This window comes from Dendrobates tinctorius, unplaced genomic scaffold (assembly GCF_039654945.1).
Source record: "Dendrobates tinctorius isolate UK_male_01 unplaced genomic scaffold, ASM3965494v1 ptg000089l, whole genome shotgun sequence".
Lineage (NCBI taxonomy): Eukaryota > Metazoa > Chordata > Amphibia > Anura > Dendrobatidae > Dendrobates > Dendrobates tinctorius.
The window spans coordinates 370474-383687 of NW_027361757.1; the positions used below are offsets into that span (position 1 = coordinate 370474).

Genomic DNA, 13214 nt, shown 5'->3' on the forward strand with positions numbered 1-13214 from the left:
CCCCAGCTGCACGGTGCCGCCCTCATCCCATGTGCACCCAGCTGCACGGTGCCGCCCTCATCCCATCTGCACGGTGCCCCCCTCATCCCATGTGCCCCCAGCTGCATGGTGCCCCCCTCATCCCATCTGCACGGTGCCCCCCTCATCCCATGTGCCCCCAGCTGCACGGTGCCGCCCTCATCCCATCTGCACGGTGCCGCCCTCATCCCATCTGCACCCAGCTGCACGGTGCCCCCCTCATCCCATCTGCACGGTGCCCCCCTCATCCCATCTGCACGGTGCCCCCCTCATCCCATCTGCACGGTGCCCCCCTCATCCCATCTGCACCCAGCTGCACGGTGCCCCCCTCATCCCATCTGCACGGTGCCCCCCTCATCCTATCTGCACCCAGCTGCACGGTGCCCCCCTCATCCCATCTGCACCAAGCTGCACGGTGCCGCCCTCATCCCATCTGCACCCAGCTGCACGGTGCCGCCCTCATCCCATCTGCACGGTGCCGCCCTCATCCCATGTGCACTCAGCTGCACGGTGCCGCCCTCATCCCATCTGCACCCAGCTGCTCGGTGCCGCCCTCATCCCATGTGCACCCAGCTGCACGGTGCCGCCCTCATCCCATGTGCACCCAGCTGCACGGTGCCGCCCTCATCCCATGTGCACCCAGCTGCACGGTGCCCCCCTCTTCCCATCTGCACCCAGCTGCACGGTGCCGCCCTCATCCCATGTGCACCCAGCTGCACGGTGCCGCCCTCATCCCATGTGCACCCAGCTACACGGTGCCGCCCTCATCCCATCTGCACCCAGCTGCACGGTGCCGCCCTCATCCCATGTGCACCCAGCTGCACGGTGCCGCCCTCATCCCATGTGCACCCAGCTGCACGGTGCCGCCCTCATCCCATGTGCACCCAGCTGCACGGTGCCGCCCTCATCCCATGTGCCCCCAGCTGCACGGTGCCGCCCTCATCCCATGTGCACCCAGCTGCACGGTGCCGCCCTCATCCCATGTGCACCCAGCTGCACGGTGCCGCCCTCATCCCATGTGCCCCCAGCTGCACGGTGCCGCCCTCATCCCATGTGCCCCCAGCTGCACGGTGCCGCCCTCATCCCATGTGCACCCAGCTGCACGGTGCCGCCCTCATCCCATGTGCCCCCAGCTGCACGGTGCCGCCCTCATCCCATGTGCCCCCAGCTGCACGGTGCCGCCCTCATCCCATGTGCACCCAGCTGCACGGTGCCGCTCTCATCCCATGTGCACCCAGCTGCACGGTGCCGCCCTCATCCCATGTGCACCCAGCTGCACGGTGCCGCCCTCATCCCATGTGCACCCAGCTGCACGGTGCCGCCCTCATCCCATGTGCACCCAGCTGCACGGTGCCGCCCTCATCCCATGTGCACCCAGCTGCACGGTGCCCCCCTCTTCCCATCTGCACCCAGCTGCACGGTGCCGCCCTCATCCCATGTGCACCCAGCTGCACGGTGCCGCCCTCATCCCATGTGCACCCAGCTACACGGTGCCGCCCTCATCCCATCTGCACCCAGCTGCACGGTGCCGCCCTCATCCCATGTGCACCCAGCTGCACGGTGCCCCCCTCTTCCCATCTGCACCCAGCTGCACGGTGCCGCCCTCATCCCATGTGCACCCAGCTGCACGGTGCCGCCCTCATCCCATGTGCACCCAGCTACACGGTGCCGCCCTCATCCCATCTGCACCCAGCTGCACGGTGCCGCCCTCATCCCATGTGCACCCAGCTGCACGGTGCCGCCCTCATCCCATGTGCACCCAGCTGCACGGTGCCGCCCTCATCCCATGTGCACCCAGCTGCACGGTGCCGCCCTCATCCCATGTGCACCCAGCTGCACGGTGCCGCCCTCATCCCATGTGCCCCCAGCTGCACGGTGCCGCCCTCATCCCATGTGCACCCAGCTGCACGGTGCCGCCCTCATCCCATGTGCACCCAGCTGCACGGTGCCGCCCTCATCCCATGTGCCCCCAGCTGCACGGTGCCGCCCTCATCCCATGTGCCCCCAGCTGCACGGTGCCGCCCTCATCCCATGTGCACCCAGCTGCACGGTGCCGCCCTCATCCCATGTGCCCCCAGCTGCACGGTGCCGCCCTCATCCCATGTGCCCCCAGCTGCACGGTGCCGCCCTCATCCCATGTGCACCCAGCTGCACGGTGCCGCCCTCATCCCATGTGCACCCAGCTGCACGGTGCCGCCCTCATCCCATGTGCACCCAGCTGCACGGTGCCGCCCTCATCCCATGTGCACCCAGCTGCACGGTGCCGCCCTCATCCCATGTGCACCCAGCTGCACGGTGCCGCCCTCAGCATCTTCTCCACACACCTCATCTCCACGCTACAACCTGGTATCGGGTCTGCGCTCAGTGCGCTGGACTGCGGGAGGCCCCGCCCCTTCCCGTGACATCATCCCCTCACAGGAGCGACTCCATTCTAGACGCTACCCACAGCGAAGGCTCAGACTACTCCAGCCAGACTCCTCCGCCTCTGGGCGGGGCCTGTTGTGGCTGCGGGGCGGGGCCGGGGCGGAGCTCCCTCCCAGCAGTGATACATTCTGATCTGGCCGCAGGCTGCTGCCCTGAGTGATCGGGAGATCACAGCCCGGATCGCGTCCCTCGCTTGTGCCCCGGCCGGGCTGCTGGTGCCTTGGCCCGGGGATCGGTAGGGTGAAGCCCATCAGGACCTGTGAGGAGCCGGGGGCGCCATTCTGGGCTATGGGAGAAGAGCGGCTGAAACTTTTCTGGAGTTATTGGGAGAAGCCTCCACCTGGATCCGGGCAATTTAGTGCCAGACCCGCAGCGGGGTGCTGAAGCCGGGACAGCCCTGAGCCGGCATGCCTCTCTCCAAGATGCCCGGCTGGGTGATCCTGCCCATCACGCTGCCAGCCTTCACCATCACCGGGATGTGGATAGTGTAAGTGCATGATGGGGGCGGTATAGCCGGGGAGCGCTGATCAAAGGAGCCTTTGTGTGGGAGAGAAAGGTAATGACATGTGTGCAGCATCATGGGCGCTGGTGGTGCTCTGTGCCCCTCCAGGGGATGCCATGGCCCCAGCAGTGCCTACAAGTGCTGGCACCTTCATCATGGCACTGCTGTCAGCAGCCGCCTGTCATGTGGGGGTCCCTATGGGGGAGAATACTAGGTGGTCTCCAATATCAGCCCTGCCATCCAGAATGGTGACACTTCTGATACTTAGCAGCATGTCCCCCAGTCCCTTATAGGCGGCGCTGGTGTCGGGATGTATGGAGCTGTTGGGCTATGTTCACATGTTGCGTTTTTTATGCAGATTTAAAGCTGCTTACAAACAGCAGGTTTTGCTTCTCTTTTTGTTGTCTCTTCTGCATGTGGATAAAGTCTGATTTAACTTTCTTAGGTTTTTGCACTTAATGCTGCTACCTGTGATTTTTGCTGTGTTTTTGCATTTACCCATTGTTTCTCAAAAGCAAAAAAAAAAAACTCTGAAAGTGCCGTGTTGCAGTTTTCCAAATCGGGCAAATAAAACCTATGTGTGCCTGAGATCTCAGACTTTGATGGTCCTGTAAAACGCAGCAAAAAAGGACTGCAGAAATGCAGCATGTGAACACGGCCTTAGTAGTACTGTTTTGTACTAGTAACATTGTCCTCTTTAATCCATCCAGTACAGTCTGTTCCTGGGTCGTGTCGCCCGACCCGAGCTCGTTTTCCACCTATGTCTCCCTCCAATCTGTGTTTTCCTGTGTAGATGATTCCCTGTAACAAATGTCTGTATACTTGTCTTATGTCCGCTATAAGGGCGCAGTAATAGTTGTGCCATGTCTGGCAGGTCTATGCGTTCTTATGAGGCTGACTTGCGTACAATGCTGAAGTTGTGGGTTTTTTTTTTTTTTTAATTCGTTCAATATCTTTTTTTCTGTTTCTTACAGGTTTAATAACAAAAATTAAAAAATCACTTTAATAAAATACAGTGCAGTGCCCTGATATGAATACTCTTAAAGGGAATCTGTCACCTCTTTTTTCGAATATGAGCTGCCGGCACCAACATCAGGGGCTTATCTGCAGCATTCTGTAATGCTGAAGATAAGCCCCCGATGTAACCTGAAAGATACTCACCCGGGGGTCCGGTCCGATGGGTGTCGCGGTCCGTCCTTTTCTTTCTTTCCTTCCTGTCGTGGCGCAGGTGTCGGAGCCACGACAGGAAGGAAAGAAGAGGACGGCATTGTGTGAAGATGGGAGGTGCCAGACTGGACGGCGACACCCACCGGACCGCCCCCTCCGGTGAGTATAATCTAACTTTTTTTTTTTTTTTTTTTTCATCTTTCAGGTTACATCGGGGGCTTATCTACAGCATTACAGAATGCTGTAGATAAGCCCCTGATGTTGGTGCCGGCAGCTCATATTCGAAAAAGGGTGACAGATTCCCTTTAAAAGCCGCTTCAAAAGTTATAATACTGGCACAAAAATGGGCTTGAAAATGGGCACTGAAGAGCGTCATTGAAAGGGTTAAATAACTATATATGTGTGTATGTATATATATATATATGTGTGTGTGTATATAATGTGTATATATAGCTTTAGCAATTGGTTTAACTAAAACGTAACTTTTAATATGTAAATCAAAAGGACTAAATGTGTCATCCAAATGTGATATCAATAAAAAAAAATTGCTAGGTTGGTGGTTGAACTCTCAAAAGAAAGGAACCACCTGAATGCATCAAACAGGATGTAAATTGTTACCTAATGGTATATAACAGGCAACAGATTATCCAAAGGATACAGCATTAATTAATAGGTCAGCACACAATGCCGTAGCCAACTGCACACATATATTCATACCTTGACCCAAAAAAAAAAACATATTGCCACAAAAATGACAATAGATGAGATATGAATAAAAAAGGACCAATCTCACCAGATTAGATGAAGGGCCGGGAGTCTCCGAGGATTCTCTGTATGATCACAGGAAGGTAGCGATGGGAAGACAATACCCTGTCAAATCCCTAAAAGGCTAACCATTATCTGATCCCCAAACTCCCGTCCTGACAAGGGCAGTCCACAGCTCACCCTATATTGCACATGCACTTTCCCTTAGGGGGTGTCCCAATGCGTTTCATCCAAGTAACTCTTCAGGGGACTAACTTGTTATGAAGTGCCATAGTGCTATAACTCGAGAGACATGAATCTTCCTCTCAATGCTGTCTGCAGAGAGTGGAGGAAAGAGGGCATATTTATATTATCACTTCACGTGAGATACCACAGAATCATTATCACCTGTTGCCGCAATCAAATATCTCATGTGCAACACACATATCCACTCCCCATATCAGTATGAATGGTCATGCTCTGCTGGCGCTCCGGTCGTCCACCATTGATCACTTTCACTTCCGACCTGTGGAACGCACGCGTGATTATACAGAGAATCCTTGGAGACTCCCGGCCTTTCATTTAATCTGGTGAGATTGTTCCTTTTAAAAGTTACGTTTTAATTCCACCAATTGCTTTATATACACATTTTTTTTGGGGTGAGATTTGAATTGTCAATTTTGACAGAAATTGTCCTTTGCTTTATTGGTTACATGACTTTGGACAACTGATCTCACACTGCAGAGGTATAACTCAGGCAGCCCCACATCAAATTCAGGTCACTTCAGCCTGGCCTATGTTTGCAGCATCAAAGTGGGCAGACGGGTGATTGTGGTTTGGATAAGTGGCGTTTTTCAGGGGTTAAGTGACTTTGAGCCGCTGATCTCACACCAGTGTTACATACATAGTGATGGCACACATCCAAATTCAGGTCACCAGCCTGGCCCAAATGGGCACTGGGCATCAGAACGACCCACACTTTTCACAGATTTGAATATGTAACTGATGTCTTCTCAGGGGTTATGTGACTTTGGGCCACTGGTCTTCTAGCGCCAGCACAAAATGGGAAGATCCACATCAATCCGATTTCTTTCAGTCTGGCCGGAATGGCTGCTGATCAAAAAAGCTGCATCTAAGTTGTGAAATTGCATCTTTGTACTGATCTGAATAAGTTGGTTATTTCTTTTAAGGTTAAAATTGTTGTCCCGTCTTAGGGTACATTTTCACGTACCGTAATCCCTGCACTTTGGACGGAGTGGAAACCCCGCTCCGCCCAAAGCCCCGCCCCCTTCTGTATGCACAGTGATTTCGGATGAGCTCATTGAACACCTCCGAAATCGCTGCAGCGTATCCATACAGTAGACTGAGCGTCTCTGCAAGGTAAACAGACATGCTGCGGTCTAAAACAACGCGCCACATGTCCGGTTTAGCGGGTGTGTCTCCCGCATAATCGAACTCATAGTGGAGACGGGATTTCATAAAATCCCCTCCACTATTCTGGAACATCTGGACGCTGCGGATTAAACACTGCGGCAGGACGCGGCGGTCAATCCGCAGAAAATACTGAATGTTTCCGTTACGTGGAGACATGCCCTAAAGCTGAATGTCTGCAGTCTCTCTCTGAGTCTGTGACGCCGCTGACACCAGAAAATCCTCCCAGTGCGTGTGATGGAAGGATCCACAAGTCTGAAGTCACAGACTGCACTCAGTGTGGTGACGAGAGTCTGGTGGGCGCCGGTGCGAGATTTGGACTGGGATCCACATCCAGACTAAATATATAGATCTGTACCCTCCAGCCTAGTATATATGTCCCTTATCATGGGCCCCATCCTGATGTGTCCCCCATTCTGCCGCTGTTTTAATGTATAGAAGAAGATAAACCATTATACTTACCAGTGGCATACATAGAAGACATGGGGCCCCATAGTTGAACTTCTAATAGAGCCCATCTCCCCCATCAACATAAAAAATAACTAAGGTATAATGCACCTCCTGTAGCCCTCCATATAATAGACTGCACAGGTCATAGTCCTCCATATAATAGACTGCACAGGTCATAGTCCTCCATATAATAGACTGCGCAGGTCATAGTCCTCCATATAATAGACTGCGCAGGTCATAGTCCTCCATATAATAGACTGCGCAGGTCATAGTCCTCCATATAATAGACTGCGCAGGTCATAGTCCTCCATATAATAGACTGCGCAGGTCATAGTCCTCCATATAATAGACTGCGCAGGTCATAGTCCTCCATATAATAGACTGCGCAGGTCATAGTCCTCCATATAATAGACTGCGCAGGTCATAGTCCTCCATATAATAGACTGCGCAGGTCATAGTCCTCCATATAATAGACTGCGCAGGTCATAGTCCTCCATAAAGACCTGTGGGTCTGTGCGCTCAATACACTTCAACTGGATGTGCATCCGAGGATGCACGTCCAGTTGACTTTTCTGCTGGCGCCGCTGCGACCATAGTCGTTATACCCCTGACTGCAGACTTGTAGCTTAAGACCGGACAACCCCTTTCAGTAACTTTGGGCTACTGATCTAACTTTGCCAACACACATAATGATGCTGTATATAAAAATCAACTTCTGTCATCAAAATGGGCAATTTGGACTATTTATTGATTTGTATGTCTTGACTCTGATTCTTTGCAGTCACAGCTGTGGTGAGGAAAGGGGTCTTGACTCCAGAGGTTTTCTAGTTTGACAAGCTGTGTCATACGTTACACCAGACATCTTCATTATATTTTGGGGTTTCACCTTTTGGTTGCTGAGGGTCCCACTACGGTCTGAAGATTTCAAGTGTTAGTGATCCTGTTTACGTTAATGTCCGATTTTCTCTCCCATATTCCAGTGACATCTGACAGTGAGGACAGGGGGTCTTATTGTGAAGATTTTGGACCTGTGCACACGTTGCAGATTTAAAACAGGGCTTTTTTTTTGCGCAGATTTGTCACAAAACATGAAGTCTCATGCACAAGTTACTTACAGATTTGGTGCAGGATATCCATTCTTTCAGCCTTTTGGCTGCAGATTTCACTCATTACTTATTCAAATCTGTGAAAAGTGTCTATTTGCCTGCTTTGTTCCCCATTAAGATGCCCAGGACCTGTTTGGACAAGGCTGGAGTGGCCTGAATTTGATGCGGGCCATCACTGTCTAGGTATTGGTGCTGTGAGATCAGTGGCCCAAAGTCATTTAACCCCTGGAAAACTCCAGTTGCCTATTAAAATGTGCTTTTTCTCTTTTTATGGCCAGACCACATTCGGTCCAGGCTAGATTGATCTAAATTTGATGCGAGCCATCGCGATCTATGTAATGGTGGTGTGAGATCAGTGGCCCTAAGTCGTTTAACCCTTTCTATTATGCCCTTCAGTTCCCACTTTTGGTGCCAGTTCTATAAGGTTTGTGGCAGTTTTCAAGCGTATTCACATCTGGGCACCTAGCTGGATTGCATTTTATTATTGTAAGTCTTTTATGTTTGTCTTTAAACCAACTTTAGCATCGTGACTTGCGTGGTATTCCTATATTCCTTTTTTTTATGTCCATAATGCACCCATGAGTGCATTTAGAGATCAATTTAAAATACGGTGGAAAATTGGCTGCCATAGGTGTTGGCTACCAGCAGTGTCTTCGGGATGAGTTGGAAGTGTTAGCCCAAGGACAGGTCTAGCACAGTATTGCATTTAACACAAAGCCCATGTGACTTTTGCAAAAATCTAATGATTTTTAACTCTGCTTACCTTTGGACTTGCATTTAAGTCATGTGAAAATTGCAACTCTCTTTTTAGCAGTGATTGTGGTCACCTAGCATGCCTGAGATCTTCTGTTGTGCGTCCATAGTCGCCGTATAGCCCTTTAGTTGCTCATTCTGACCAAACTGCAATGAAACTCTGATCCTGAACACTTGTATATAAAAACACAGTCCGTTATTCAAAAGAAAAAAACACAGAAGTCTGAATGAGGCCTTAGGAGAGGACAGCTTCTTCTATGTTGCATAACTGGGAATAATGTGTAAAATGACCCAGATTGCTGCATGGATTTTGTCATTGCTATTTTGGTACAATTTATTTCTTTTAAACTAGCACACCCGAGAGTTTCCTGCATTTAATAGGTAGTGCTGGTAAATCAGGAAGAAACAGGTGGAACTGCAATATGAGCAGCGGTCCTATATAGTCTGGTTTGTCCAGTCTTCCATGGCAGCCTATGTACACGCAATGGAGAGACCTGCCAATCACTGGAGCATTGCAGAGAGAAGCCGGACAGAGGCCGCACGAGTCTCGTTGGGTTTCCCCGTAGAATATATATTATGTAAAATATACTTGCGACAATTCGCCCAGCAGGGCAGTGAGTCATGCTGACGGCGGTTCAGGCCACCAGTGATGCCTTCACTGTTGAACCTGTCTCTATATGTCACCTACAGCTAGATCTCGTAGCAGAATGTCATAAATTTACTCTCCATTGTGTAGGAAAAATGGATGGGGGGAGGGGAAGATGGGAGTCAGACGAGACAAAGGAGTATCGGGAACAAGTATGTGGTGAAGTACAATTACCCACTGTCTTGTGGAAAGTAGAATGTATGAATCGCCGGCTTCATAATGTAGTCATAACCAGAGCTTTTGGAGTTTGTATAAAATGGACCGATTCCTAAAATATATAATAAATTGGGTCAGTAGTTCAGTGCAGTATGTGCTGTGATTTTTTTTTTTTTTTTTTTTCTTAAGAATTTGAGGAAGGTATGACATGTTCTATTTCTGATCTAAGGATCTCTGCTTTTAGTGGAGATGAATCTGTGCTGCACTTTATGAACCTGCTCCATAGTGATCAGGGCTGTGGAGTCGGTAAGCGGCCAAACCTCCGACTTCTCCATTTCCCTGACTGACTCCCCAGCACTGCCTCGCTACTGATCATGTACTTGAAGAAAAAAGGGAATCCAGCTCCAAGGAATAAAATAAAATTCTTATATTTAATTCCAAAGATAAAGGTATGACACAATCCTACATCACGCAGATACCGGGTACACCGGTGAGAAAGAGTGCCTGGCTAAAACTGAACGCGTTTCGAACACACTCGTGTTCTTAGACTCGTGTACTGCCAGGCACTCTCTCACTGGTGTAAGATGTGTGATGTATGATTTTGTCATACTTTTATCTTTGGAATTAAATAAAAGAAATTGATTTTATTCCTTGGAGCTGGATTCCCCTTTTTCTTCAAGTATATTTCCTGGTGTCTGGCGGAGACACGAATCCCTGCTCAGGGTCCATGGAATCAAAGGCTTTTTCCATGGAAGGGGTGAGCTGAGACATTTTGTCTATTGTGACTTCTGATCATGTGCATAAAGTGCAGCACAGATTCATCTCCACTAAAAGCAGAGACCCTTAAATCAGGAACAGAACAGACGTTTATAGGACATTTCATAACTTTCCCAAATTCTTATGAAAAAATCTACAGCACATCCTGCATTGTGCTACTGTACCCAATGTATTATATTTTAGGAGGAGGTCCATTTTATACGGACTCCACATCCCTTGTCGGAGTTGTGGAGTAGGAGTCAGAGAAATTGAGCATATTGGAAGAAAGATTACTACTTATTTTGGAAGGTTCCTCTGAAGGTCTCTGCAGTTTTTTGGAATAGTTTGGTCTATGTATATGGTCTACAGACCTTGGGCTCATGTCCCCATGGCTGTTTTATGGCTCCCTCTTGTGTGGAAGCAGTTATGGCTCCATAGTAGTACATTATCTGCTCTACTTCAGTTAACCTTTTATATGAAATTAGAGAGAATTTGTATTAAACTTTGCTTTTAAATAGAATCAGTCAGCAAGATTTAACCCCTCCCCCACCCCAAACTATTAATGCACATGTAGCCCTGTCGATGACAAGTGTAGCCATCCCTTTACATGGCCAATCCGTTACTGAGAAATTGGGGTTTTACTCCTCAATGACAGCCTGTGTTCTGTGAGACATTAGGAAAAGGATCGGTCAGTCAAACAGGAGGAGGCAGGGCTGTGCAGGCAATAGAGCTGGTGTTAGAGGCTTCAGATCTACCATAGCTTGTTAGCCTCATTTACATATCAATTCAAACCCCGATTTTTATCTATTTTTATTAACAAAGGAACGTATTGACCATGTAAAGGGGTAATTGCTTTTGTCTTGGAAACAGTTACAGTATATGTGGTTTATGATAAGCTCACAGGACTGGTGAGGAGGCAGAAACACTCACTCCTGTGATAAGGCTAGGTTCACATTACGTTAAGCAGTCCGTTCAACGCATAGCATTGACGGGCTGCGTTATGCTATACCCGCTAGCACAGATGATTAATCTGCGATAGCGGTGACGGAGCCTCAGACGCTGCAGCCCGCGTCCGTGGCTCAATCAGTGAATGACGGCACATCGCGAACGCGTGCCGCTTTATGCCATGCGTTGCGATGCTCCCTACAATGGGGCTGGATGGCAGCGTTTACGGACTGCGTTACACCGCGGTCCATCTGACGGACTGCCTAAACGTAATGTGAACCCAGCCTAAGAGAAATGTGTTACCTCAGGCAGACAAATGTTAATTCACAAAGCATCCTTCACTATACAAACATTTAGCTCATTCATGGCATGAAGTCATGTTCTAGGGTGTTAACTTCCCTAACGCCCCTTCGTGACACCCTTCTAAGATGAGTCAGGTGACCTGAGTGTCAGCACTTTTAACCGAACATTAACATAGATGTAATTGTATCTCTCTTGCGTTAATCCAACTTTCTCCGCGCACACTTCATCTGCGTGGCTAAAGTTTGACTCATCCACATATTTCCAGGAACTGGGTTGGTTATTTATGTCTTTTTTTTTTTTTTTTTTTTTTTTTGTTTTTTTTTTTCCGTTTTGCCTCTTCCAATTTATTTTGTCATTTTCTCTTTTTTATTTTGTATTTAATAAATGTACAACTGTCAGAAGACTTTCCTGCAGCTTCACATCAGCCGTGTTTCTCCATCACCTTGGAACAATGCAACTGCTAGTGCCACAATATGTCACTCTCCACAAGGAGAAGCCTTACCCCTTAGGGTATGTGCACATGCTGCGGATTTTTCCGCACAGATTTGCTGCGGTTTTAAATCCACAGCATGTCAACTCTTCGGGTTCCGCTGCGGTTTGACACCTGTTCCATTGTCCAGGTGTCAAACCACAGGGGGAATCCGCAGGTAAACCACAGGGGGAATCCACAGGTAAACCACAGGTCATTTTACGTGCGGATTTACCTGCAGCTGAATCCTCACTGTGTGCACTCACCCTTAGCCCTCAGTCCGGAGCCTCTCGCCTAGCCAATCAGTTTTCATACTTTGCACTGATGAGGGCAAATAGCCTGAAACACCGTGTCTGCAAATTGAGATTCTGATTTGACTTTTATCCTAAGTCATATTACAAGACTTGTAAGGTTATGTGCACACGCTGCGGATCCACTGCGGTTTTGGCCGCTGCGGATCTGCAGACAGTGCACAGTAGCATGTAAATCTATGGGATTTACAATTTTCTGTGCACATGCTGCGGATCTTTAACTGCGGAAAAGCTGCGGTTTTGAATCCGCAGAAAGAAATGACATGTCACTATTCTGCGGATTCTGCTGCGGTTTACCATCTCCTCCATTGTAGAGGTGATAAACCGCATTCTGTGAGACGGGGCCTTAGGGGCCTGTCACACTAAGCGATATCGCTAGCAATATCGCTATAACGTGTGACGTTATAGCGATATTGCTAGCGACATCGCTGTGTCTGATACTTACCTACGACCCGCTCCCCCGCTCGTAATCGCTGATCGCGCGAGAACGTTCTGGACTGTTTCTCGTCGTCAGCTTCCTGTGGAGAGACGAGCGTGGACGCGGGCGGGAGGACGTCAGGATCGCCTAGTGTGACAGGTAAGTAGTGACCCCCGACCCCAGCGATGTCACTGGTGAGATCTGCCTGTGTGGCAGCTCACTAGCGACCACTTAGCGATGTACCAGCGATCCTGACCGCGTCATATCGCTGGTCGGGATCGCTGGTGCATCGCTAAGTGTGACAGTACCTTTAAGAGAGGAGATGTGCTCCTGGGCAGCTTTGGTATCTGTCCTGTAATCCTATTAGGCTTTCACCACCTCTGTGCCATTGTTATGCTTGAGGTAACAGTCTGTTTGCGGACCTCCCTATCCATCCTGCCTGCCTTCCTCTGGTTGAGACCTCCTGCCTATAGTGAATGGGATAAGCACTATTGTATATTTACCTACTGCCCAGGCCATCAGATTCAGAATTGCTGTAGTCATTGCATTGTAGAGCTTTGGTGCATGTGTCTGGTGCTGATACCTACTGCTTTCAATGCAACTTCTTTCTTTCTT

The 13214-nt window shown here is 49.6% G+C and overlaps 1 protein-coding gene across 1 annotated transcript in view; it reads left to right on the plus strand.

Annotated features, from left to right (window-relative positions):
* The first annotated feature begins 2508 nt into the window (after nt 1-2508).
* Nucleotides 2509-13214, plus strand: part of LOC141098181 (transmembrane protein 150A-like) — a 190884-nt gene continuing 180178 nt past the window's right edge. Inside the window, exon 1 of the mRNA XM_073585757.1 lies at nt 2509-2929. Within this exon, the coding sequence (XP_073441858.1) occupies nt 2850-2929 (80 nt within the window). The 5' untranslated portion in view covers nt 2509-2849. The remainder of the gene's footprint in view (nt 2930-13214) is intronic.